Here is a 27,632-nt window from a genome sequence, read left to right on the forward strand (position 1 = left end):
AGCCACCATGTTGAATTGTGCCTTTCATATTGTCATGGAATGAGGTGATGATACTTAGTAGCTTTGGTGGACATCCGATCTTTTCTAGTAGTCTGAAGAGACCACGTCTGCTGACGAGGTCAAAGGCTTTGGTGAGATCAATGAAAGCAATGTAGAGGGGCATCTGTTGTTCACGGCATTTCTCCTGTATCTGACGAAGGGAGAACAGCATGTCAATAGTCGATCTCTCTGCACGAAAGCCACACTGTGCCTCAGGGTAGACGCGCTCGGCCAGCTTCTGGAGCCTGTTCAGAGCGACTCGAGCAAAGACTTTCCCCACTATGCTGAGCAGGGAGATTCCACGGTAGTTGTTGCAGTCACCGCGGTCACCTTTGTTTTTATAGAGGGTGATGATGTTGGCATCGCGCATGTCCTGGGGTACTGCTCCCTCGTCCCAGCACAGGCATAGCAGTTCATGTAGTGCTGAGAGTATAGCAGGCTTGGCACTCTTGATTATTTCAGGGGTAATGCTGTCCTTCCCAGGGGCTTTTCCGCTGGCTAGGGAATCAATGGCATCACTGAGTTCCGATTTGGTTGGCTGTATGTCCAGCTCATCCATGACTGGTAGAGGCTGGGCTGCATTGAGGGCAGTCTCAGTGACAGCATTCTCCCTGGAGTACAGTTCTAGGTAGTGCTCAATTTATAATGGCCAATTTACCTACCAACCTGCAAGTCTTTTGGCTTGTGGGAGGAAACCGGAGCACCCGGATAAAACCCACGCAGACAATGGGGGAGCTTGCAAACTCCACACAGGCAGTACCCAGAATTGAACCCGGGTCGCTGGAGCTGTGAGGCTGCGGTGCTAACCACTGCACCACTGTGCCGTTTAATTGTCCACCATTATTCACGACTGAATGTGGCAGGACTGCAGAGCTCAGATCTGATCAGTTGGTTGTGGGATCATTTAGCTCTGCCTATTGCATGCTGTCTATGCATGCAAGTAGTCCAGGTTGTAGCTTCACCAGGTTGACACCTCATTTTGAGGTATGCCTGGTGCTGCTCCTGGCATGCCCTCCTGCACTCTTCATTGAACTAGGATTGATCCCTGGCTTGATGGTAATGGTAGAGTGGAGGATATGCTGGGCCATGAGGTTACGGATTGTGGTTGAGTACAATTCTGCTGCTGCTGCTGATGGCCCACAGTGCCTCATGGATGCCCAGTTTTGCATTTTATATTGTCATTTAACAACCCAAAACAGTCCTTGGCCTCCAATTTCTTTGGTGTTTGAGGGTGCACTTCTGCTAGTCTTACTTGCAAAATATCTGGGACAGCAGGCCTTGGGCAAATAGGACTGCTTATTCCATTGGGACAATGCACTGGAAGGGCTGGATTTTGTAAGTCCTGTCACTGGGAGTGGTGGCAGGGGCGGAAAATGAAGGCCGTCCCCCATAGGACCTGCGCTGCCGCGATTCTGTAGCGGGCAGCCACTTTACATATTCACGTGAGCCGACCCCCCAGTCGCATAGTGAGGGCAGCATTAGAGTCATCTGATGCGGAAGTAGGTTCTGGCATCATTTTTAAAAGTCTGCCAGCCCTGCAGACAGTTCAACAAAGTGCAGAGTTGACCCCTTTCCCCCCCACCCATCAGAGTGCAGAGTTCACCCCATTCCCCCCCCACCCATCAGAGTGCAGAGTTCACCCCATTCCCCCCCCACCCATCAGAGTGCAGAGTTCACCCCATCACCACCCGCACCCCACCCCCCAGCCATCAGAGTGCAGAGTTTACCCCATCACCACCTTGGTGGCGCTAGCTTTCCCTGGACGGGAAAGTGAAGGCGCGTGAGTGCTGCTCATCGCGCTGAGGATTGGGAACTGAATGTAAGATCACTGTGGTTTACATTTTAATTCATACAAATGTGGAATTTCAATTTAATTAATTAATCTGGAATTAAAAGCTAGTCTAATGATGGCCATGAAACCATTGTCGATTGTTGTAAAAACCCATCTGGTTCACTAATGTCCTTTAGGGAAGGAATTCTGCTGTCCTTACCTGGTCTGGCCTCCATGTGACTCCAGACCCACAACAATGTGGTTAACTCTTACATGCACTCTGAAATGGCCTAGCAAGTCACTCAGTTGTACCTAACTGCTACGAAGTCAATAAAAAGGAGTGAAACCGGATGGACCACCCGGCATCGACTTAGGCACCGGAAACGACAAAGGCAAACCCAGCTCTGTCGACCCTGCAAAGTCCTCCTTACTAACATCTGGGGGCTTGTGGCAAGGTTGGGAGAGCTGTCCTACAGACTAGTCAAGCAACAGCCTGACATAGTTATACTCACGGAATCATACCTTACAGACAATGTCCCAGACACTGCAATCACTATCCCTGGGTATGTCGTGTGCCACCGGCAAGACAGACCCAGCAGAGGTGGTGGCACAGTGGTATACAGCAGGGAGGGAGTTGCCCTGGGAGTCCTCAACATCGACTCCGGACACCATGAAGTCTCATGGCATCAGGTCAAAGATGGGCAAGGTAACCTCCTACTGATTACTACCCTCAGCTGATGACTCAGTACTCCACCATGTTGAACACCACTTGGAGGAAGCACTGAGGGTGGCAAGGGCACATAATGTACTCTGGTTGGGGTCTTCAATGTCCATCACCAAGAGTGGCTTAGTAGCACCACTACTGACCGAGCTGGCCGGGTCCTAAAGGACATAGCTGCTAGACTGGGTCTGCAGCAGGTGGTGGGGGAACCAACACGAGGGAAAAACAAACTTGACCTCATCCTCACCAATCTGCCTGCTGCAGATGCATCTGTCCATGACAGTATTGGTAGGAGTGACCACCGCACAGTCCTTATGGAGACAAAGCCCCGCCTTCACAATGAGGATACCGTCCGACATGTTGTGTGGCACTATCACCGTGCTAAATGAGATAGATTTCGTACAGATCTAGCAATGCAAAACGGGGCATCCATGAGGCGCGGTGGGCCATCAGCAGCAGCAGAATTGTACTCAACCACAATCTGTAACCTCATAGTCCAGCATATCCCCCACTCTACCATTGCCATCAAGCCAGGAGACCATCCCTGGTTCAATGAAGAGTGCAGGAGGGCATGCCAGGAGCAGCAGCAGACATACCTCAAAATGAGGTGTCAACCTGGTGAAGCCACAACATAGGACTATCTGCGTGCCAAACTGCGTAAGGAGCATGCAATAGACAGAGCTAAGCAATCCCATAACCAACGAGTTGGATCTAAGCTCTGCAGTCCTGCCACATCCAGCCGTGAATGGTGGTGGACAATTAAACAACTAACTGGAGGAGGTGGCTCCACAAATATCCCTATCCTCAATGATGGAGGAGCCCAGCACATCAGTGCGAAAGATAAGGCTGAAGCATTTGCAACAATCTTCAGCCAGAAGTGCCGCGTTGATGATCCATCTCGGCCTCCTCCTGAAGTCCCCAGCATCACAGATGCCAGACTTCAGCCAATTCTATTTGCTCCGCGTGATATCAAGAAACGAATGAAGGCACGAGATACTGCAAAAGCTATAGGCCCTGACAATATTACGGCAATAGTACTGAAGACCTGTGCTGCAGAACTTGCCGCGTCCCTAGCCAAGCTTTTCCAGTACAGCTAGAACACTGGCATCTACCCTGCAATGTGGAAAATAGCCCAGGTATGTCCTGTACACAAAAAGCAGGACAAATCCAACCTGGCCAATTACCGCCCCATCAGCCTACTCTCAATCATCAGTAAAGTGATGGAAGGTGTCATCAACAGTGCCACCAAGCGGCACTTGCTTAGCAATAACCTGCTCAGTGATGCTCAGTTTGGGTTCTGCCAGGGCCACTCAGCTCCTGATCTCATTACAGCATTTGACCGAGTATGGCATCAAGGAGCCCTAGCAAAAATGAGGTCAATGGGAATCAGGGGGAAAACCCTCCGCTGGCTGGAGTCATACCCAGCGCAAAGGAAGATGGTTGTGGTTGTTGGAGGTCAATCATCTTGAGCTCCAGGACATCACTGCAGGAGTTCCTCAGGGTAGCGTCCTTGGCCCAACCATCTTAAGCTGCTTTATCAATGACCTTCCTTCAATCATAAGGTCAGAAGTGGGGATGTTCACGGATGATTGCACAATGTTCAGCACCATTCGTGACTCCTCAGATACCGAAGCAGTCCGTGTAGAAATGCAGCAAGACCTGGACAATATCCAGGCTTGGGCTGATACGTGGCAAGTAACATTCATGCCACACAAGTGCCAGGCAATGACCATCTCCAACAAGAGAGAATCTAACCATCTCCCCTTGACATTCACCAGCTTTACCATCGTTGAATCCCCCACTATCAACATCCTAGGGGCTACCATTGACCAGAAACTGAACTGGAGTAGCCATATAAATACTGTGGCTACAAGAGCAGGTCAGAGGCTAGGAATCCTGCGGCAATTAACTCACCTCCTGACTCCCCAAAGCCTGTCCACCATCTACAAGGCACATTTCAGGTGTATGATGGAATACTCTCCACTTGCTTGGAAGGGTGCAGCTCCAACAACACTCAAGAAGCTCGACACCATCCAGGACAAAGCAGCCCGCTTGATTGGCACCCCATCTACAAACATTCACTCCCTCCACCACTGATGCACAGTGGCAGCAGTGTGTACCATCTACAAGATGCACTGCAGCAATGCACCAAGGCTCCTTAGACAGCACCTTCCAAACCCGCGACCTCTACCACCTAGAAGGACAAGGGCAGCAAATACATGGGAACACCACCACCTGCATGTTCCCCTCCAAGTCACACACCATCCTGACTTGGAACTATATCGCCGTTCCTTCACTGTTGCTGGGTCAAAATCCTGGAACTCCCTTCCTAACAGCACTGTGGGTGTACCTACCCCAAATGGACTGCAGCGGTTCAAGAAGACAGCTCACCACCACCTTCTTAAGGGAAATTAGGGATGGGCAATAAATGCTGGCCTGGCCAGCGTCACCCACATCCCTTGAATGAATAAAAAAAATAGAGTTTGAACTGCTGGTTTGACATCTGGATAGATGTTGAATATCTGACTCTTGATAGGAATTATAGAAAAACAGATCCATTGCTTTTTCATGTAGAGATGTCCAAGCTTTCGGCTTCATGGGCCATGTAAGTACATACCATGGAATCTCAGGAGCCATGTATGTTGCATTGTTGGATTCAGTGATTGGGCAAAACAGTCCCACATGGAGTTTAACACTGGGGAAGTGCAAGAACATTTACTCTGGACCCAAGATATATCTGAGGATTTTCTAAATGGTGAGAAGCCAGGAGTGAGTTGCCTGGCCTTTGAGGGATGGTTGGCCAGGGTCAGGAACTGAATGTGGCCATAGGGCCATGCTTCAACACTCCTGCTCGGAAGGATTTATGATTTGATTCTCTATACTTCAAAAGGGCTGCGAGGGCTTCAAATGACCTGAATTTGAATTTCAAGCTACAGAAATAGCTTCCTCCAGGGAGTCGCTGACTGAAATCCATTTCAGAAAGCCAAGATAACATTTCATAGAGAGGGATATAATATAGATTTTCCTTGGATCTGCTACAAATATTGTTATTTGAATGTTTTTTGTTTGTGATAATTTATGAAGTTAAAGATTTTGTCCTATAAATTGCTCTAATGTGGGTGACATGAGAAAAAATTCATTCTGACATTTTTATGTTGACAAGTGAGATCAAGGATAATATTAAGTGTCCCACCAATGCTATTTTATGATACTGTACCATCTGATATGGTTGTCTAGTTAAATATTTAATTTCAGTACAGTCCATGAAGAGAGAAGAAAGACTTTCATTTATTTAGCGCCTTTCATGACCATAGGACATCCCAAAGTGTTTTACCATTAATTAAGCACTTTTCCAAGTGTTGTGACTGTTGTCATGTAGGAAACACAGCAAGTCCCCACAAACAGCAAATGTGATAATAACCAGATAATTTGTCTTCGTGGTGTTGGTTGAGGGATGAATATCAATCAGGGAAAGCTCCTCTTACTGTTCTGAATTGTGCTATGGGATCTTTTATATACACCTGAGAGGGCAGACAAGGAATTAGTTTAATATCTCATCTGAAGGACAGCAGCTCGAACTGTGCAGCAATCCTCCATGCAGGCCCAATATCCAAAATCAGGCTGTCCGAAAACCGGACATATTTGTAAAATATACTCAGCGGTTCTTTTCAATCCTACATTGTTCTGGCAGTTAAGTGGCCTGCACCGGTATCTGCTTCCCTTTGAAGACGGGGATCCTGCCTCCAAGGACTGCCAGCCAATCACATGGCCGGCAGCTCAGAGGTATTGGCAGTGTCACTGGGAGAGGTGGCCACTGCCGGTACTGCAGAAGCCTTGGACCCAGGCTCAGCATTGGAGACCCAAACCTCAGGTAAGTGAGGTGGGGTCGTCAGGTCCAGTCTGGAAGGACCTGGTGAAGTGGGTGGGTGGGTGGGAGGACTGGTGTTAAGTACAGGGGTGGAGGGTCTAGGGAGGTGGAGTTTCTCCCAGCGGGGGTCCTCTGTGGGCCACAGATTGCCTACGGAGGATGGTGCCTCGTATTACTGGGCGATCTGCCCGCATGCCAGAGGCACACCCCTGGCGTTGGTTAAATCCCAGCGGCAGGGGAAGAGGCTCTGAAGTGGCCATTAATAGGTCACAAGGGCCTCAAATGGCCTCTGGGTGGAAAGGCCATCGTTGGCCAATCCCGCCCCCGACAAAATCGCTTGGCCACAGGCCCTGTGTCCCCACTTCTCCCGTTGCAATTCTATGAGCACCTCCCCCCCCCCACCTCTGACCCCATCTCAGGGGGACCCATAAAATCCAAACCAAAATCCAGCACAGTCTTGGTCCCGATTTTGGATATTGGACCTGTACTACACTGGAGTATCAGCTGGGATTATGTACTCAAGTCTCTGAAGTGGGGATTGAACCTCCATCCTTCTGACTGAGGGGCAAGAATGCAGCCCCACAGGAACCTATCAAGGTTACTTCACCTCGTCATTAATTAGATTCAGTCCATGAAACCACAGAAAGATTTAGGATGGGAATTTCCTTGAAGTTCCTCAGACTCTGCTGCTACAAATTCTGTGGAAATGCAATGGAAATCCCTCTTATGACAAATATATGGTGATGGAGTGGCAGCAGATCTGAGGAAATTCCTGGCCTTAAAGATAAACAAATGTCTATAGATCAGTCAATCCTCTTGTAACTCTGTGTAAACATCAGTGTACTAAGCATTGGAAACAAATCTCGTTTGGAACTTTTTGTTTTCCTAACGCAAGAGTAAAATTGTTTACATGGCATCCCATTGTGCACTACTTTAAAGCATCTGTGAACTCATTTAAACTAAACAGGTTAATGAATGTGTTAGAATAGTGCAAGAACAATTTCACACCAATTTGGTAATTTGGCCATTATAAATGTCGCTGAGAACAATTTCACACCAATGTTTTCACCTGGCCTCCCACAGCAGGGAGGAATGAATAACACAGATTTCCATACCCTGAGCTAAAGCATCATGCTGCAGTACATCCAGGTGATTTCTCAAAATGCTTTTACTCCCTAATTTACTCCTTTCTCCTTTTGAAAGCATTGGCTATTTATTCAGGTACACTTGTACTCTTGTCAGGTGCCCCGAGTACCTTGTTATAAGTGGCCATTATTTCCATCTGATAATGGCAAAGAATGTCAACAGACTAATTGGCCATGGTGGTGGTATCACACTTGAGCCCAACTTTGTCAACTTTGGTCCTCATGTGTGCACTTGCAGAATAGATCACTGGATAGTGATTCGGAGTGAGATCTCCAGCTGTTTTTTCTCCTTTGCTTAATCAAGCACTTTGGGGGTCATTTTAACTTTGGACAACAGTGCAAAACGGGAGATATCAGATCAGCCGCCAGTAATACAGCAATGGAAATGAAAATCAAGACAGATATATAATGGGAGTCTGATCCATTATCTCCTGTTTTCACCATTGCCCAAAAATCAAAATTGATCCCATTGTGGCTAATTATTGTTGCCTCTTCTGAGATCATTAACTCCGCATACGACAAGGAGTTGAATCTAGGCTGCTCAAGTTCGCTACTCAATGAGACCCAGCAAGGTGTTTAATGAATTCAGAACTCTGAAATTTGTCCCTGACAAATCCTGACAGCTCGGTTGAAGTAGGATCCAGCATTGCAACTACCATACTGAAAGAAGTCCTTGTCAGAGTAGATGGTAGCACTGTTAATGTGAAGTACTCTCCCCTAATGTGTCCTACAGATTTCAGTTATTAAACAATAATCTCAAGCTAAAGTCCTTCTTTGTAAAGCCCAGGGGACAGAAGATTTCATCTTAGCAGAAAAAATATGAGATTCTCCGACCATTATCATAGAGGCTCCATCTACTTCAAGCTTCAATACTAGCTAAGTTACAATGTTCGGAGTACAACAGGTCATATTCACTTATATTCATTTATATATGAAATAGGTCATTCAAATAACGCACCAGTTTTTCCAAAGGAACTGAGACACATGGTCATCTTTACATCATGAGTCATCACCTGTAGATACTTGTTCACATTTAAAACTGATCTGAACATGGAATGATAATTGTCCTGATATCGCCAAAGATTAGACTCCCGCACACAGCTCTCAAGCCCCAAATTTTCTATTAACATCATAGAATTTCATTTTTAAGCTACCTACCTCAATGTCTATGTCTACAGCATAGCAATTAAGTACAATGACTGGCCTTATCTGCCATGACAGGAGAACAATATCCAAAAACACAAGAAAAATGGAAGAGGAATATTTTGTTCCTCTGCACTCATAATAAGGCCAGGGAAGTGCACTTGTGGCCTACCACTCCCTCAGTTATGGCCTCAAACACTTGCTGATCCTTGTCATTTGCTCTCCATTCAATGTTCAACTGACTAAGTGTGACTGGAGATTGAAGATTTTCCACTTCAGTGCTCCCAGCACATGGCACATCTCGAGATATTGTGCTCCAGCAGCCCAGGATTTGCTGTCAGTAATGGACTTGAGGGGCAGAATTTTCCAGGCTGTGGGGTGGTGGGCTCGGAGGCGGGGTGGCCTGGAAAATAGAGGGAAGACGGATCGGAACGACTCCCCGATGCATTCCGGCCACCAGGGAAGTTTCCCGGGGCGGGCAGTAATGTGGATCAGCTGCCAGCTATTTAAATAATTAAGGCACCAATTAAGGGTGATTTAGAAGGTATTTTTCTGGTGGCAGCCCTGCCACATTGGGAGCTTGGGAGGCCCTCAGAGCCAACGGCTCCATGCCCCAGAGAAAAGACCATCGATAGGAAAGGCCACACCCACGGCCCAAAAGCTGCCACTGGAGGTTTCCCCTCCACTCCTGCTTGGCCCCTCTTAAAAAAAAAAGTTTAATTATTTTCTCCCCTCCAAGGGCATCTTCATTTTGAGGTGCCCTGGCATTCTCCTGCCTGCCTTAGCAGCGCCCACCTCTCTCAATGGGACTGCCGAGGCTAAAGAGCTTCTGGCCTTGTGATTGGGCTGGCAGCAACAGGAGCCTGCCTGCAGTCCTGAATAGGAGAGCGAGTGCGGAGGTAGCCAAATATGAGGCCACCTCCGGGAAAATAGCTCCACGGGTCTGGCTCCTGGCTAATGTGGGCTCAGGACCTCCATTTGGTCCCAATGTCAGAATCCCAAAGCCCAGGGAAAATTCCACCCGACATATGCCATTTCCTAATATGCAATCCTTAAGTGTGTGGGGAGCACCAAAGTAGACATTCTCTCCTTTAGTGCTTTGGCTTTATTTATTTATTTAGAGATACAGCACTGAAACAGGCCCTTCAGCCCATCAAGTCTGTGCTGACCATCAACCACCCATTTATACTAATCCTACATTAATCCCATATTCCCTACCACATCCCCACAACTCTCCTACCATCTATCTACACTAGGGGCAATTTACAATGGCCAATTTACCTATCAACCTGCAAGTCTTTGGCTGTGGGAGGAAACCAGAGCACCCGGAGGAAACCCACACAGTCACAAGGAGAACTTGCAAACTCCACACAGACTGTACCCAGAATCAAATCTGGGTCGCTGGAGCTGTGAGGCTGCAGTGCTAGCCACTGCGCCACTGTGAGAAAACATAATGCAAAGCCATGTAGATGAGTGGGGATGGCTTTCCCAGCTTGCACAGTATGAGCAAAGAAGCCATTCAGTAATATTCACTGCACTATGAATTCTGCAACTCCTTGTAAAAGTTCACGGATATGTATCTGTGCCCCATCATATGCTGGAGCATCCCTGAGGGTAGTCCTTCAATCAGCACAAAACAATCTAAGTAACATTAATCTACATGTCTGTGCTGTTGTTCTTGTTTAAAAATATGGGCAATTTAGCACCCAAAATAATCTGGTGAGCCAACATCCACAGACAGTAGATTTGTGTGTAAAGGTCCCAGTTTAGGCTACTTTGGGATATTAATCAGATTCTCTTCTCACTGGTAGTTGTAAGTGCCAGTTTTAACAGAACTCATATGTAAATGTGCCTTCAGGGCACCTTGAACATGAAAGGACCCTTTAATGCTTTACATTTTTCTTGACATTTAACACAAATTAAGGTGACCTGACCCTTTGTATTTGCTACAGCTCATTTCAAGGTGACTCTATTGTGTTTTTGGAACATTTAATTCATAAAACCAGACTCATTTTACACCTCAGTCTGAGATTGCACCTCAGACTTTGAGGTGCTAATTGAGGCTTTTGTTCATAAATGGATAAGAAGATAAGAATATAAGAAATAGGAGCTGAAGTAGGCCATATGGCCCCTCGAGCCAGCTCTGCCGTTCAGTAACATCTGGCTGATCTTATACTTCAACTCCACTTTGCTGCCTCATCCCCATACTCCCTTTATTCCCCCCTGGGTCCACTCCTGAATCCTGTATAATTGTTTTAAAAGGCCACTGCTCCTGTTGTCCTGTCTTGCCTGCACAGTTTTTTCCTTGATCTGCTTTAACCTTTACAGAGTGTATAACAAAACTGACATGAACAAGAGCTCAACTTGCACATAACCTGGACACCACAGTCCTTTCATGTACAAAGTCTTATTAAACTAATCTCCATTCACTGGCCAATTAGGTGTGAGAAAACTGGTGCACAAGAGTACAACTGGCCATACTGGTTTGAAAATGCCTGATTTTGGAAATAAAGCAGACTTAGGCCTGCTTAGTTCTTGGATGGGAAACTGTGACTGTAGTTGTGATCAAGTCAGTTACTAAGAAGGAATCTGCTGTGAAAACTACCAAGGCTGCAAGTAAAATATTAAAGAAGTGAATATCACCGCTGAGCCCTAGCATTCAGCAAACTCTGTTGAGACTGACTGACATCACGAAAACTGTGCCTGGGAATACCTGGTACAGTAGGCTTTTAAGCTTTTTTTTGGATGAGGGTCCGAGTTTGTGACTATGGATAAGTGCTGTGGTCTTTGTACAGCCAGAAAGTTGCGTAATCTTCGGCATAATAAACAGTACAAGAAGGCCCACGTGGGACTGCCCTGAAGTCCAATCCATTTGGTTGTGCATCCCATGCCAAAGGGTTGGCTTGGAAAAAGTTGGTGTTGAGGTTAAGCAGCCCAATTCTGCCATCAGAGAGTATGTTCGAGTGCAGCTTATTATGAATGGCAAGAAAGTCACAACTTTTGTTCCAAATTGCTTGAATTTCATTGGGGAAAATAATTAAGTTCTGGTCACTGGTTTTGGTCCTAAGGGCCATGCTGTTGGTGTTATTCCTGGTGTCTGTTTCAAGGTGGTGAAATTAGCCAGTGTATGTCTGTTGGCCCTGTACAAAGACAAGAAAGAGAGACCAAGATCTTAAACTTTTCAGTATATTAACAAAGATTGAACATTTTAAAATATTTTAAAATAAAAATAATGTACGATTGGTCTAATTAGAAGCCTGAGAGTACTTAGGGGAATGGTTTACCCTTTTGCTCCCAACCCCTGGTCCATTAATATAAATGGAGCAATATTGCAAGTTGGCTGAAGTTCGTGTCCTAAGAACTAAAGGCCTTAAATATAAGAGAGTGGTTAAAATGTGGAACTCGCTACCACATGGAGTGGTTGAGGCGAGTATCATGGATGCATTTAAAGGGAAGCTAGATTGCCAGTCTCTCAGCAGTTTTAACATTAAATTGACCATGTGAACAGTAAGGGAGAAAGAAGTTTAAAAAGCTCTACATTTGTCGATTTAAAAATAGATCACTTGATGCTTATTTATTATGATGAGCACTTGGCACGTCATAACATTGAAGGCTATGGGCCAAGTGCTGGCAAATGGGATTAGGCAGACAGGTCAGGTGTTTTGGTGCATCGGTGCAGACTCGATGGGCCGAAGGGCCTCTTCGGCACTGTATTATTCTGTGATTCTGTGAGATACAAAGAATTGGGCTTTTTCATATCGTTCAAATTGCAACGTGAGAGCAGGGCAGTAGCAGGAACCACGTGGACTGGTGGTGTCCTTTTTTTGCCACCACGGAACCAGTAGTTGGTACCAATGGACAGCCACAGTGGCAGAAATTCTACATTTGGCCTACGGAGATGAAATACACCAAAAAGGATAATTTAGCATCATCCATCGGGAGTAAAAATCATGCTGTTTGTAGTTACAGATAGGAATCACTCAGTATAATTCAGCCCCCATTTTTACATGAGGTTCTTATGTTATGACCATGTTAGTTATGATTTAAGACAGGTGTGAACAGATCTATAAGAATTCTCTATAATTACTTTCATCTTCTGCGATTCCCTTTTTCTCTGCTCAACATCAGTTCTTCCCTTTCCATTCTTCCTTCTGCACAGGTAACAGACATGATGCAGAAAGCTCTCTTTGACTTCCTAAAGCATCGATTTGATGGAAGGTGAGCAGACTCCTTTCCCACATTTCTCTTCTAGTCCTTTATGACCTGTCTTCTTTTGCCTAAGTCTGCATCGTCAACAAGCAGGTTTTAAAATTGCATAGGACAACGCCTTCAAGAATATTTTTATTTATTTATTTATAAAAAGGCATTTTATAGTGTAGTTAGAGAATTCCAGGCAACTGTAAAGCACTTTCTTCGCAGACAATATTTACTAACAAAACAATTGAGTAATGAAAAGAAAAACTGATTACTGGAAATCAGAAATAAAAATGGATAGCTGATCAGTAGGCATCTGAAAAAGGACAAGTGGTTAACATTTCAGATAGGCCTTTCACCGGAACTCTGAATAGAATATGTTCTATGCTTTAGGCCATTCTAACTTGGTGCTTATTTTGTCAGAGAACTGACAGATAAATTAAATACCTGTGACAACAATTGATCACAATTAGCAGAACTGCTTGACTGAACAATTATTGCTTGCTTGCTTTTTGTTATAGGATATCAATTACACGGGTGACAGCTGACATATCCCTGGCCAAGCGTTCGGTCCTAAATAATCCCAGCAAGAGGACAATAATGGAGCGTTCCAACACACGGTCCAGTATAGGTATGCCTTCAACTTGTTCCTATTGTGCAGGGAAGTTAACTTTCAACGTTGTTTCAACCTGCACATCAATTTCCCCAAGATTTCAAATTCTCCGAGCAATCGCATCATGAAGCAGATTTCTGCCCAATACAGCTTTTCAATTTTACTCAATAATATCTTTAAAAAAAAAACTCATTCCTGTTTGCTTTTCGATTTTAAAATGGCAAAATTTATTATTCATAAGATAATAAGATTACCCACAAATGCAGGGATTCCAAAATTAAAGCAGGAATATTGGTGCCTGAAAGAGAATGGTAGTGAACTATTTTGGATGGGATCCTTCATCAGAACCCAGTTCTGATTTCAGTCAAAACATCCAGTCCTCTTTTGCCTGTTTGAGGTGTTTACTGCCCTGCTTTTTTATTGCCAGCTCCTTCTGCTGCCATTTCAATATTTGTGAGGAGGCATACTGAATGTCTTCCCAGGATAGGATTTGAAAGTATTTATGGAGCATTGGGAATTAAGTACTAATGAGTGCATAGCGTAGTATTGGAGCTGCATTTTGTTGGGGTACACAGGACTGAGAGAGTCTGTGGGAGAATGTTTCTAAGATAGAAAATGGGTTTTAGACTTCAGATATAGCTACAGTACTGCTGTAATACAGAACAACTGTGGACAACAGCATCATGGTACCATCCAATACAGCATTCGTTATACGTGATTCACCCTTCAATACTTACCTGTGCTTGAATTTTGACAGACAAATCACACAAACTATTGGTTATAATTGCTCTTAAAATTGGAATTTAATTACAAAACTTTGTTTTTGCCTGGATGAAAACACTCAACTCCCTTTCCATCGCGGACAATTATTCCAATGTTGCCACATTAATGCAACCAATCACTGTAAAGTAAAACACAGAGAAGGATGTAGGGAAGATGATGTTGATGTTCTCTTTCATTCTACTTTTGGGACATATTTTAATTTTTAAAAATTTGTTTTCTTCACTGTGCCTGCCCATCAGGTTCGTATTGCCTACATCAAGAACAAATTGATTTTTAAAAATGATTAATTTTTATAAACCCTCAGAATATTGTCACAGATAATGAGTGTTGTGCAGTATTAGATTATCCTGTCTGTAATACATCTGTAACTATAGAAGTCAACTACTTGACTGAACATAGAACATTGAGTTCCTTGGCGGACTCACTCCAGTTAAGTGGATTAACTGGCAGGCTACTAAAGGGGACCAGTAATTATACCTGGAATTAGGGAAGGGAAATATTTGACATGGTCAGACCCCAATGAACATCAGATATTTTCTTGAATGTCTGAAAGCGTTATGTACTTTTAATTTTGCAAGTACACCATTGTGTGACCACTACTGAAAAGGACGATCAATAAAGGCATTCAAAAGGGAATTAGGGTTATGGGGAGAAGGTGGGGGAATGGGATTAAGTAAATTGCTCACTCGGACAGCAGGTACAGACACGATAGGCTGATTGGCGTCCTTCTGTGCAGTAATAATTCTGTGATTCTGTGACATAATGAGGGTAATTTTGCTGTTCTTCACCCTCCAAATTGCAGTCCACCCAAATAGACATGAGGCCCTGATATTTCCCAGGTTGTAGCCAAAAGCATGGTCTAAATTTCCCCCAGCACAGAAATACCCCTTGGAATGACCATCCACCCAAAACTGGAGAAGGAAGAATGACCATTTCTGTAGGTCTGATATGCCTGCAACAGATGTAATAACCACTAGCCTTGAAGCCTTCTGGCTGCTGGAGTAGCCAGCATCACTGGTCTTCCTTGTTAGCCCTTAAAAGCAAATACTTTGAAAGTGGCAGGTTTTCTGACATAACCCCTGCATTATACCCATATGATATACATGTGCTGTCCTGTTTCAGACAGGTGGTCTTCACCTACACTGAAGGATATGTGCATGAAACACATGGGGTGGCAGGGAACCGGCATAACAAGTCTTTGCCCCTGCCTTGTTTCCAGGGAATAGGCCTATCCTAGCCACAAAGCAGAGGAAAATTGAAATCATTGTGTGCCAAGTCAGTTTAGAAGTGTTGGGCAGAATATTACAAGCCCCATGGTGACAGGCTTTGGGCAATAAAATGGTGGGAGAACGCATCGGAGCTGATCCCCAATGTCTTCCCGCCACTGGCCAGATTTCCCAGGGACAATTGGGTAGTGAAAATGCAGTTCAGATGCCTGAACTGTTATGGGGGATCCCTCCAATACTGCCCCTCTGGTGTCTCCTGTTTTGTGGTGGAGTGCTGTACTCTGCACAACCTGGCACAGCAGAGAGGAGTTGAACTGGTGACAGATGGCACTAGTGATCATGCTGCCTCAAAGGAGGAGGATGAGGGGGAAATGCATCTAGACCCAGTATGCGATGACCATGCACGTGAGGGGCTGATGGTTACGGCCATTGACATGTGCGCAAGGGAGACACGCAACTCCCTCATTTGCACACGGTGCATGTGAGATTTCCTCTCACCCCATTGACATAAGACTGGTGTCTCCGTGTGGATGTTATGGTGACCTGAAACTCCATCACTATGTCAGTGGTGATCAGACCGTCCCAAGTTCTTCATTGACCAGAACCCTACATTTACTGGCTACCATTTCATGGGTGCCATCTCAAAGCCTCAACATCTGGTCACAGACTACTGAAGTAGAAAGAAACACGTGAGATGTCTAAGTGGGGATTTTAGAAAATGGCAAGGTGTACAAAGCAAACATACAGTGGAATATGGAAAATAAAAATCACCCAGTGAGATCCCATGTACAACAAAGTGCCTTTGCGTGACAGTTCTATGTGCTCCCACATTGTGCTGTCCCAGTGTCTGGAGCTGATGTGGAGCTAGGCTGCTGGCCTTGCTAGTCTGGTGCATAGGATGCCCATGGTGGATGACCTCTGGGTTGCAAATGCCTAAAGGGGCCCGGTGCAGGCTGTACCACCTGCATCGGCGCAGGAGCAGCTGTTGCCATCGGGGATGGCTGCAGCATTTGTGTCACCATTAAAAGGGCCGAAGGGCCACCGTCAACACCAGGAACATCTTGAGCATAGCTTTCAGGCATTTGGCCCTCGACCCTTTCATGGCCCACCTGCACTCCCCTGCTTACTAGGGATTGAACCATACCAGGCAACAGGTCCATGTGTCTCTGAGCCATACCACCAACCTAGTGCTCTACACTGCTGAAGAATGAGGCCATACTGTGGAGGCCAGTGATCTGTTGCATGTCACTCTCTGAGGGTCACTACTCACAATGAAGGAGGCCATGCGCTCATACGTCAGGGACATGGCGCCACTCGTGAAATGGATGGACTCCTCCATCATCTGCACATGGGAGCAAACAGCCTCTGTGAACTCTGACAGCTGTCCACACATTCCATGCTGCAGTCCCAGCATCTGCCATTTTGCTGACGACTCCTGAGGATCACCATCAGCAGAAAGCTGAGCATCGCTGGGACTTTCCTCAGTCTTCTGATGGGGAGTGGCCGCAGCTGTCACTGCCTCTGTTACCTGCTCTGGTGCCTCTCTGCCATGCTCACCATCTGGTGCCACCCGCTTTAAACACATGTCAATGCCCACCGATGTGAGAGTAGCTGCACTGGTGTGCTGGACTGAGGTGATGATGCCTCCTCAAATGGCGATGACTCCTCTGAGGTCTCAGGTGGCTCTGATGCAATTGGCCCTGCAGGAGAGACAAGAGTAGTGTTAACAACATCCGTGCCCACCCACTTCCTCCTGCCTGTCCATTATCCGGAGTTTCGTGTGATCACCAAGGAGCACAGAGTTGCCACTGCAAACACCAGTAAGAAGGTTTGGTGTCCATGACCATCACATTTCGTGCTGTCTTTGGGCTCCACACCTGCCTTGTTCTTCGCGACGGGCTAGCCTGCTGGTGCTCATCCAATCTCCTTCATTTCCTCACCCACTTCCATTATTAGAGCAATGAAGGGTACACTTTCACCCGTGCATTTCTGCTTTCAAGCATTATGAGCTCACTTTTTGTGCAACGACATAAATACAGTGTCACACAACTCTCCTGGCCCAGCTATGCTTGCCAGACTGTGCCGTCATCGTGCCACTGGGAGGGCTTCTGCAAGTGGTTCATGCCTGCTTGGCCCTGCAGCGAGCACCTCTGACTGATCATGATCCTCTGATGTGAAGCTACTCTGTGGCTCATTGCACACACTGGTCATTGGTGAGTTCCTGTGCATGGGTCAGTCACCTCGCCTCACATCTCATGGCTGCCATTTAAGATATTCATGCCACTCACCTTGCCAGACCTTGCATACTGGCCTTTAAAAATGTGCCGTTAGACTTCCTGCTGGCACAAGCTCCTGCCCACCACCTGTTATTGGCTGGCTCCCCCGCTGACCAGGTGCTAAATGCCCACAAAGCGGAAGATCGTCGTGGAAGTCCTACCACTCGCCCGTGCAGCCCCACGACCCACAAACGATCTTGGTGTCGGGACTTTATGTTTTTTTTGGTAAAATCCAGCCCGTTATATCTAAATCTTTACCAAAATATAACAGAATATGTTTAAGATCCTGGGTCAAAGTCCCTGCCTAACAGCATCGCAAGAGCACCTTCAGCAGCTAGATTGCAGCAGAAGAAGACATCCCACTACCTTCTGAAGGGCTACTAGGAATGGGCAATAAATGCCATCTTGCCAGTGATGCCCACATCCTGAAAATGATTTTTTTTAAATACAGGGAAGATGTCATTTTTTTTCATGCATTTTGGAGCCTCTTTTTTTTCTCATCTTATCACAGATGGACTTCAACAAAATATTGTATGATTAGTTGACATGTAAATTACTCTTATATGGGTCATAGTCATCTGTACCTAAAAACAAATGTCTCCTCCACAAGGTCATGTCATTTTTACCTGATGCAGGTGTGTTGATTTTGGCAGCACTGCTGGAAGGCGTATGAGATGGCATTGAGATGCAACTGAAGAGATGATTTTTTTTCCTGGTGGTTCTGGAGGCAGTGGTACCAATATAGTCATCATCTAACAGGGCACCATCATCTCTGGTTGCTGTTGGGCTGAGTGTTCAGCCAATGCTCAATTGCTGGTGTGCACATACCTTCCCATCTGGTTCACTGATGTCCTTAGGGAAGGAAATCTGCCATCCTTATGTGGTCTGGCCTACGTATGACTCCAGACCCACAACAATGTGGTTGACTCTTAACTGCCCTCCTGAAAAAGCCTAGCAAGCCACTCAGTTGTCAAGGGCAATTAGAGATGGGCAACAAATGCAGGCCATGAAAGAATAAAAAAAAGGTAATTGAGAAAACTACAGCAGGCAGAATTTCAAATGACTGAACATGAGCAATCTTCCACATATATGATCTGCATGTTGCTTTTGGACTGTGGAATCTGGCCTCCAAGATAAATGGGCTTGATTCCACAGCACTGGCAGCCTGGATCTCCTCCTTGAAGTGATTCTGTAATATAAGCACAGCATTACACTCCATAATCACAGTGCTGTCAGGTGACATTTCTTTCTCCAGCACTGTATGAGGCCTCTCAGAATTAAAAGCACCTTATCAGCTGCCAGGGAAGACATCTGAAATCTTGAATGTTTCAACTGTGTATATTTTAAAGCAATATGGAGAGCCACTTTGGAAATGCCAGTATTTATCCACAGGCATGTCTGTCGATTTGATTTTTGCTAGTTTCGAAACCCAATAAGTGAAAATACACAGGGTTATTAACAAATATCAGTATTACATTCGTGCTGTTTGTTTTAAATGTCTTAAATAATCCTAAAATTGCTGTAATTATTTATTTTTTGACTGTAGTGTCAGGTTTCCAAATGGCTTGCATTTGCTGCCTCTTGCGGGAACTGCATTGATTCTAATTTCATGCCTGTCAGTATTCATTTCCTTTCAGATCACCCAACACCAGCATTGCTAACACTCTGTGTGTATAAGCAGTGACTGTAAATCCTGCTTTCCAGCACCTTTTCATGTTCAAATACCCTGGCTGGCTTTAACCCTTGTTGCACTAGATTGAGAACAATTTTTTTTTTCATCTTCTATCTGAACAAACCCACGTTTAATCTGTCTGTATTTTCTTTGTTATCTTTTCCCTAAGGTGGGCAGTGGCAGATTTACATCTTTTAGTGTCACTGAAAGTAGGAACATTGGATTGTAAAGGACTGGAAAGGTCCATGTCGGTTCATCAGGCCTGTCCAAGTGAACACAACTATTGCCCACAGTTCATATTTTTCACTTCTCATAGTGGTGATAAATATTTATAATTATGGCTGAGAAAGTTTTTGTGTTGTGCTGACCATTTAATTTGCCCTCCACATAGTTGTTCAGAGTGTATGAGCGGTAACTTTATTTTTTTGGTGGAAGCTTTGGTTTCTGCCTTTGTGCAGCTAAAATCCTAACCTGCCATGAACAAGATCTGTGCTATAATTATTGGTGGGAGGCACCCTGCAAGTCAGAATTAAGAATCATTTAAGAAACAGCTACAACAGCACCTTAGGATGGATGGATTAAGGTGAGCCAAATAGCTGTTCTCATCTGTAGGGTGATTTTTTTTTATCTCATTCAAAACTATCTCACTTATTCCGAGTTCAAATCTGGCTCGTAATTATCATGTGATTAGATACCAATTCCTAAAAAGCTGCTTCACCGTCCTTGCCTTGCAGTGACCATAAGGGGCAGTATTGGCATTACTTGCTTGAAGAATAACCTAAACCCTGTTCATAGATATTTATATAGGCAGGAAAAATGGGGGGAAGCCTACAAAAAGGGGAAAACGCAACTTGTGCTGCCAATGATATTTTGCAGCCGTTATCATTTGCAATCTGTGACTGGCTGTACAAACACAACATGAACTGTAACATTTTTCTTTTCAAAATCATTCAAATAAACATGGACGCACCCTTGATTGCCAACCAGCAGACTGAGGTTGAATAGTGGAAGTATGAATTGATAAATATTCTAGAGTTTTAATTCCTCTGGGACAAGAGAGTTTTAGGTAGAACTTTGCATAAGTAGATTATTTGGATGGGGTAGAATGCATGATAGGGAAGATTATACATACTGTGGAAGGAGTCAGATGACTGATCATTCTGCATATTTTCTTATATTTTCTTATGTTCTAACCATTTGGAACAGGTCCAATTTGTGATCAAAATTCCAGTTTTCTACAGTGTAGTCTTAATATGAGTCAAACATCTGACAATCAGTCTCTAATGACACCCAAGTCAATAAAATATGTTCCCTCCACTTACAGCCTAAAATAGTTCTAGAAAACCAGGGGAAAATCCTTACTGACAGAAAACTGGACTTTGACGAAATAAGAGAAACTGGACCATTTTCACCCTGAGAGATGGCAACTAAATGGAATTCATATAGTACATAAAATAATAAATGAGATAGAAAAAAACAAATCTGGAGCATTATTTCAAGATAAAACATGATTATAGAGCAAGGAAGCAAAGGCAAATATCGGTAAAAGTCAAATATAGGACCGATGTCGAGAAGAATTTCTTTACCCAAGGAGTTACCAATATTTGGAACAGACTTCCAGGAAAATTAATAGAGGTAAATACCTTAGTCATAGGAGTCAACTGTAAAAGGGAGCTGAGGGATTTTTCTTTTGCAAAGATGGATTAAGTTGATCCAAGTGACCTTCCTCACCTGTATTTATTTTGGGATATTGGCAGTGAGGCCTGGACAACATATGTCAGCCAAGAGCAATGTCTCAATGCATTCCATCTTCGCTGTCTCCAGAGAATCCTTGGCATCAGGTGGCAGGACCGTATCTCCAATGCAGAAATCCTCGAGGCGGCCAACATTCCCAGCATGTACGCCCCACTAAACCAGCGGCGCCTGAGATGGCTTGGCCATGTGAGCCGCATGGAAGATGGCAGGATCCCCAAGGACGCATTGTACAGCGAGCTCATCATTGGTATCAGACCCACCAGCTGTCCATGTCTCCACTTTAAAGATGTTTGCAGTTGCGACATGAAGTCTTGCGACATTGACCACAAGTCATGGGTGCCAGTTGCCAGTGATCGCCAGAGCTGGTGGACAGCTATAAAGGCGGGGCTGAAGAGAAGCGAGTCGAAGAGACTCAGCAGTTGGCAGGGAAAGAGACAGAAGTGTAAGGAGAGAGCCAGCTGTGTAACAGCCCCAACAACAAACTTTACCTGCAGCACCTGTGGAAGAGTCTGTCACTCTAGAATTGGCCTTTAAAGCCACTCCATGCGCTGCTCCACAAACCACTGACCACCTCTAGGCGCTTACCCATTGTCTCTCGAGACAAGGAGGCCAAAAGGAATGTTTACAACTGAGAGTCCTTAACACTGAATTAAAAAAAACTTACATTTATATTATGTCTTATCAATTTGTCAAAATGTCTCAAAGTGCATCACACAGTGTACTGCAGTAGTTCTCTGTAAAGCTATATTCTTTACGTGGTCACTTTTGATTAGTATAGTATGATGTGGGAGACACTGGTGGAGGGGGCAAAGATGGGAGGCAAATTTAGTCGTGATGCTCTGACTGTTATGTATGTGGAGCAGCCTTGATGAACCAACAATTATTTTCCCGCCCAACAATTTTGTAGGTTCTTATGCTGCTGAGCAAGTGCAATACTGTGCCAAATGTTGGCTAAAATTTCCTGTCCTGTTTAGGTTTAAGAATAGTTTGCTGTAGTAAGAGTGAATAATTGTCTGAAAAACTGTTATAACTTCAAAGCTTGGACTAAATCCATTTAACATTAACCAATTTGAAGCACATTTTTATAGTGGAGATTTATACAGTCACCAGTAAAACCCATCCCTGGAATCTGCAGATAATCTGTAGTGTAAATGCATTATAGATTCAGCTTTTCAGAGTCTATTTTGAGAATACTGGCATCAGTTAAAAATAGTCAAGCACTTTAATTCTACAGAGTGGTTTATGAATACAAATTACATGAATGAGCAAACTAATCTGAGATAAAGTCATCTGTCACTTTTCTCTCTGGATTATAGATTACAACATGCACAGTTAATATAAACGTGCACATTTAAAGGTATATTTGGACTAATCAGATCCCTCTTACGCTTTCTAAACTGCTTTTAGCTTTCTTCCTTTAACACAGGTGAACGCCACCACCTTCCAGTTCCCTTGCAAGTCACATACCACACTGACTTGGAACTATATTGTTATTCCTTCACTGTTACTGGGTCAAAAACCTGGAACTCCCTTCCAAACAGCACTGCGGGTATAACTACACCAGATAGATTGCAGCAGTTCAAGAAGGTGGCTCACCATCACCTTCCCAAGGGCAATTATGGAAGGCCAACAAATGCTGGCTTTGCCAGCAACACCCACATCCCAGGAATGAAAACTATATATATATATTTGAAATAGGAGATGGAATTGGGGTAGAGAATGCCAAAGATTCACACCCCTTTTAGTGGCCGACCCCTTATTCTGAAACTGTGGCCCCGTGCTCTAGATTCCCCAGTTGAAGAAACATTGGGCCAGATTTTATTCTGGTGATGGGGTTCCAGCAGAGGGCTGGAAGGTTGGGGGGACCCCACCTCAGCCCTCCATTGGACCCCCGTTGTTATCTCGTGGCGGACAGTTAAATAACTGCCCACAGTCGGGGCTGCCATCCCTTTAAGGGACGAACTCCCACCTCCATAGCTGATGGCCAATCAGAAGGCATGAGGCCCTGTAGTACGGAAGACTGGAGAAGATCCCCGGGCAGATGAGTGGGGTCAGGGTCACCGGAGCTAGTGAGGCAGGCCCCGGTGACTGAGTGGGGTGAGAGAGTTGGTGAGGGTTGGGGTGCGTTTTCTTGAGGTACTGGGGGGACGGCCATCACTGCTGGATTGTCCCCAAAGGAGGGATCCCCCCCATAGATCCCGTTTGGAGGCCGCCCGTCTTTATTTGGTGGCATGCCCCTTTGGTGGCAGGCAGGTGGGAAGAGACCCTTAATTGGCCACTTACGGGCCTCAATTGGCCTGGGGTGGGAAAGCCATCCTTAACCCTCCCCGCCCAGACAAAATGGCAGGGCACCCAGGCAATGTTAGGAATGGTGCCCCATCCCATTTCATTTGGCCCCCCACCTCTGTGCTCACCTCCAAAGGCAGAATAAAATCCTGCACATTCTTCCTTTTCAGATAACAATCTAATTCTGTCCTGAGTGCTTTGATTGAACCTTCTTCCACCATGCTCTCAGGCAGTGCATTCCAGATCCTAACCATTCACTGAGTGACAGATTTTCCTCACATCGCTATTGCTTCTTTGGCTAATTACCTTAAATCTGTACCCTCTTGTTCTCGATTCATCCAGCAATGGGAACAGTTTTCCCTCTCTACCCTGTCCATATCCCTCATGATTTTGAATACTTCTATCAAATCTCCTCTCAACTTTCTCCTCCAAAGAAAACAGTCCCAACTTCTCCAATCTAAGTTCCTCATCCCTGGAACCATTCTCGTGAACCTTTTCTGCACCCTCTCCAATGCCTTCACATCTTTGCTAAAGTATGGTGCCCAGAACTGGACACAATACTCCAGTTGAGGTTGAACCAGTGCTCTATAAAAGTTTAACATAACCTCCTTGCTGTTGTACTCCATTCTCCTATTAATGAAGCCTAGGATGCTGTATGCTCTATTAACCGCTCTCTCAACCTGTCTGCCACCTTCAATCATTTATGCACATATACATCTCTGCTGCTGCACTCCCTTTTGAATTGCACCCTTTATTTTATAATGTCTCTCTTTGTTGTTCCTATCAAAATGAATTACTTCACACTTCTCTGGATTAAGTTTCATCTGCCACTTGTTCGCCCATTCCACCAACCTGTCTATGTCCTTTTGAAGTTCTACACTATTCTTCTCGCAATTCACAATGTTTCCAAGTTTTGTATCATCTGCAAATTTTGAAATTGTACCCTCTACACCAAGGTATAGGTCATTAATATATATATCAAGAACAGCAAGAGTCTTAACACTGACCCTTGGGGGAACTCCACTCCAGTCTAAAAAACATCCCTTAACTCTTTGTTTCCTGTCACTCAGCCAATTTTGCATCCACTGTCCCTTTTACTCCATGAGCTATAACTTTACTCACAAGTCTCTTATGTGGTACTTTATCAAATCCTTTTTGGAATTCCGTGTACACCACATCGACAGCATTGTCCTGATCAACCTTCTCTGTTACCTCATCAAAAAACTCCAGCAAGTTAGTTAAACATAATGGGTAAGTAATCCTTCTTTAGGCAAAACTGCACATAGTACTCCAGGTATAGCCTCACCAATGCCCTGTTTTTCTGGTGTGTTGTGGTTACAACACAGTCTAAATGGAGGTGATCTGAATAGTCAAGAGTAGACAGTATTCCCAACTTTTTGAAATAAAAGCATAAACTGCCAGCCGGTCAACATCTACAAAGAGAAAAGTTTAAGAAAAGGATTAATGATTTGGGTATAGACCAGCCATTAGAATTGGAAATTGGAAAATAAGCAAGCTGCTTAATAGAGTTGAACAAAATGAAGGGGATGGTAGGGTTAGGGGTTCTGGTAGATATCAACAGGTAAAAGATGAATTAGGTATATAAACTATTATTAATGACTTTAACAGCCCAAGAAAAGGTTCATTAGAAAGCTGAGAAGAGTTAAACTTTGCTGAATGATACACAAGATTTGATGCCCCAATTTTCTTTATTGTGTCCTTGCATTTGCAAGGTAGCCTACATTGAATGATGACCATTCGAAGCATGAGCTCTATAAACTATAACTGGTGTTCCTACGTTTTCTTTCAATAGCTGAGGTGCAGAGTGAAATTGAAAGAATCTTCGAATTGGCCAGAACTTTGCAATTGGTTGTTTTAGATGCGGACACCATTAATCATCCTGCCCAGCTCATCAAGACCTCCCTAGCACCAATCATCGTTCATGTGAAAGTTTCTTCTCCAAAGGTAAAATACATCATCCATACATAAGTGTAGTGAGAGTGAGTTTAAAATATATAGATTTAATTTATATATTTGCTTCCTACAGGTGCAACAACAAAACGTAAAAAAAAAAGTTGTATGAATTTAACTCTGTTGATAGCACTGTTGCTTCTAAGTCTAGTAGGTTGTGAATTCAGGCCCCATGTTAACACATGACAGACCATGTAACTTAGCAATTCAACATGGAATTAAGTGCAGAATTGACAGGTGCCAGCCTTTGGATAAGGTTAAACTGAGGTTCTGTCTGCTTGTCCAGTGATTCATATAGGTGTTAAAGATTCCAAGGTATTATTTGAACAACATTAGGGAGTTGTTTATGCAAACAACAGATTATGCATCTCACTGCTGCTTGTTGGACAATGGCTACTTCATTTGCCTACATAAGCACAGTTCATTTTGTTATAATCCTGTTGGGGACTGTTAACATTTAAAAAGAGAAAGTCAAATTCCCAGTTATTACTGAAAGGATTACACCACAAGATTTCACGTTTTAAACCAAAACGTTACTGCACAAGAGTTAAATAAAGCAAAACACTACTAACTTAACACTACAATTTGGAAACATTTATATTTTAAACTTACTTCCACTCCCAAGAATTTCCCTATACATTACAGGATCTTGGTGGTTTGTTCACTTCTGGGACCAATCTAAAGTGTACCACAGCTTTTAGGAATTCATTTTGATTTCCTTAGTTTATCAGCTGTCTTCTGAGGAATGAGATCACCTCCGGAATCTGGACTTCCCAGCTTGAGCACGGGCCTGCCTCAAAACAGAAACACCCCTGGTTCCCGATGTCTTCTTGGCTCCTGAGTCCAGCTGCTTTTAAAGCCAACAGTTTTCCAAAAGCCAACTGCTTTCTCTGTCTCAAAACCAAGTGACTAACGGTCACCAAGCACGCAAAAAAAAAACCTGACCCCAAAAAGCAACTCCTTAGCAACATCTAACTCCATAGCATACATGTGGGATGTCACAGATAGCAATTTAAATGAACTATTTCTAACTCCAAAATGTTCTATTTGATTCCTCAAATCCACATCCTGATTGATATTGCCAACAATGAAAAAGCAATTTCTTCTAAACCTTCTGGTTCCAACTGCACAACTAAACGAGGCCACCTGGGGTTTTATGGCTTTCACCTCTCTAACTCATGGAGAAATTTTTGAACAATAAATCTTCTCTTTGTTCTGGGAAATTATATGAATAATTTAAACCCCTGATGACGGCAGCTGCAGACACACCGTCTCCATCAACCAAGTTAAGAGGGGCTCACATTGCATAGGGTCTTTACACTTCCCAATGAGACATTACTAAATAAATATGAGATACCCTTTGATACCCTAGGTTTGTTTGCCAGCTTCTGAAACCAGGTATTTTTTAATTCAAGTTAAATGAAAACAAGATCAATTCCCAAATTAAAAGTTACCTCGAGAAAATTAATACACACCATAAACCAGATGATCATGACAATTGCATATGAAGTGTTATGGGACATTTCTGAAGGATGTAATAAAGCATCAAGTAATTGCAAGTTCCTTCTAATATAATTGTTATAACTGATATGAAAAAAATTTCCTTACTTAAAGATTAGTTTTTACAATAATCTATCAAGCAAGATAATAGAGACAAAAATATTGGAGTTATCCAAAATATAATTTTTAAAAATGATTAATTCTCAGGATTTGCGTGTCACTGGCAAGACGAGCATTTATTGTCCTTCTCTAGTTGCATTGAAGTGGGTCTACTAACTGTTCGTAGCGGCTTGATGCAATTGAATGGCTTGCTAGGCCCCTTCAGAGGGCAGATAAGAGTCAACCACATTAGATGCTGAGATGTGAAAGTCGGTGCAATAGATTGATGGGCTGAAAAGCATTTTCGCATCCCTGACTTTTCTTTTGTTCTTGTATTTATTTATAGAATAAGGAACAATGCTGATAACTCTGTTGCTACCACAAACTGTGCATCTGGCATTTAGTATACTGTTATGTGGTGTGACCCAGCTATCAATAGGTACAGCTCTTTTTAGCCTGGCCATCAGCACTGCAACCTCTTGTCATAATAGCAATTCATCATGTCAAAACATTATACACAAATACATATGCTACCATTTGCTCCCTCCAAAATACCATAGTGGTTTCTAG

General features: G+C 44.1%; 1 protein-coding gene and 1 pseudogene across 1 annotated transcript in view; both read left to right on the forward strand.

The window, feature by feature from the left end:
- Positions 1-27,632, forward strand: part of cacnb4a (calcium channel, voltage-dependent, beta 4a subunit) — a 308,607-nt gene that overhangs the window by 261,466 nt on the left and 19,509 nt on the right. The window contains exons 9-11 of the mRNA XM_068034482.1: positions 12,847-12,905; positions 13,403-13,512; positions 25,306-25,457. Coding sequence (XP_067890583.1) covers positions 12,847-12,905; positions 13,403-13,512; positions 25,306-25,457 — 321 coding nt within the window. The remainder of the gene's footprint in view (positions 1-12,846; positions 12,906-13,402; positions 13,513-25,305; positions 25,458-27,632) is intronic.
- LOC137371687 (small ribosomal subunit protein uS12-like) lies at positions 11,455-11,863 on the forward strand (annotated as a pseudogene).

The sequence above is a fragment of the Heterodontus francisci genome, chromosome 7 (assembly GCF_036365525.1).
Source record: "Heterodontus francisci isolate sHetFra1 chromosome 7, sHetFra1.hap1, whole genome shotgun sequence".
NCBI lineage: Eukaryota > Metazoa > Chordata > Chondrichthyes > Heterodontiformes > Heterodontidae > Heterodontus > Heterodontus francisci.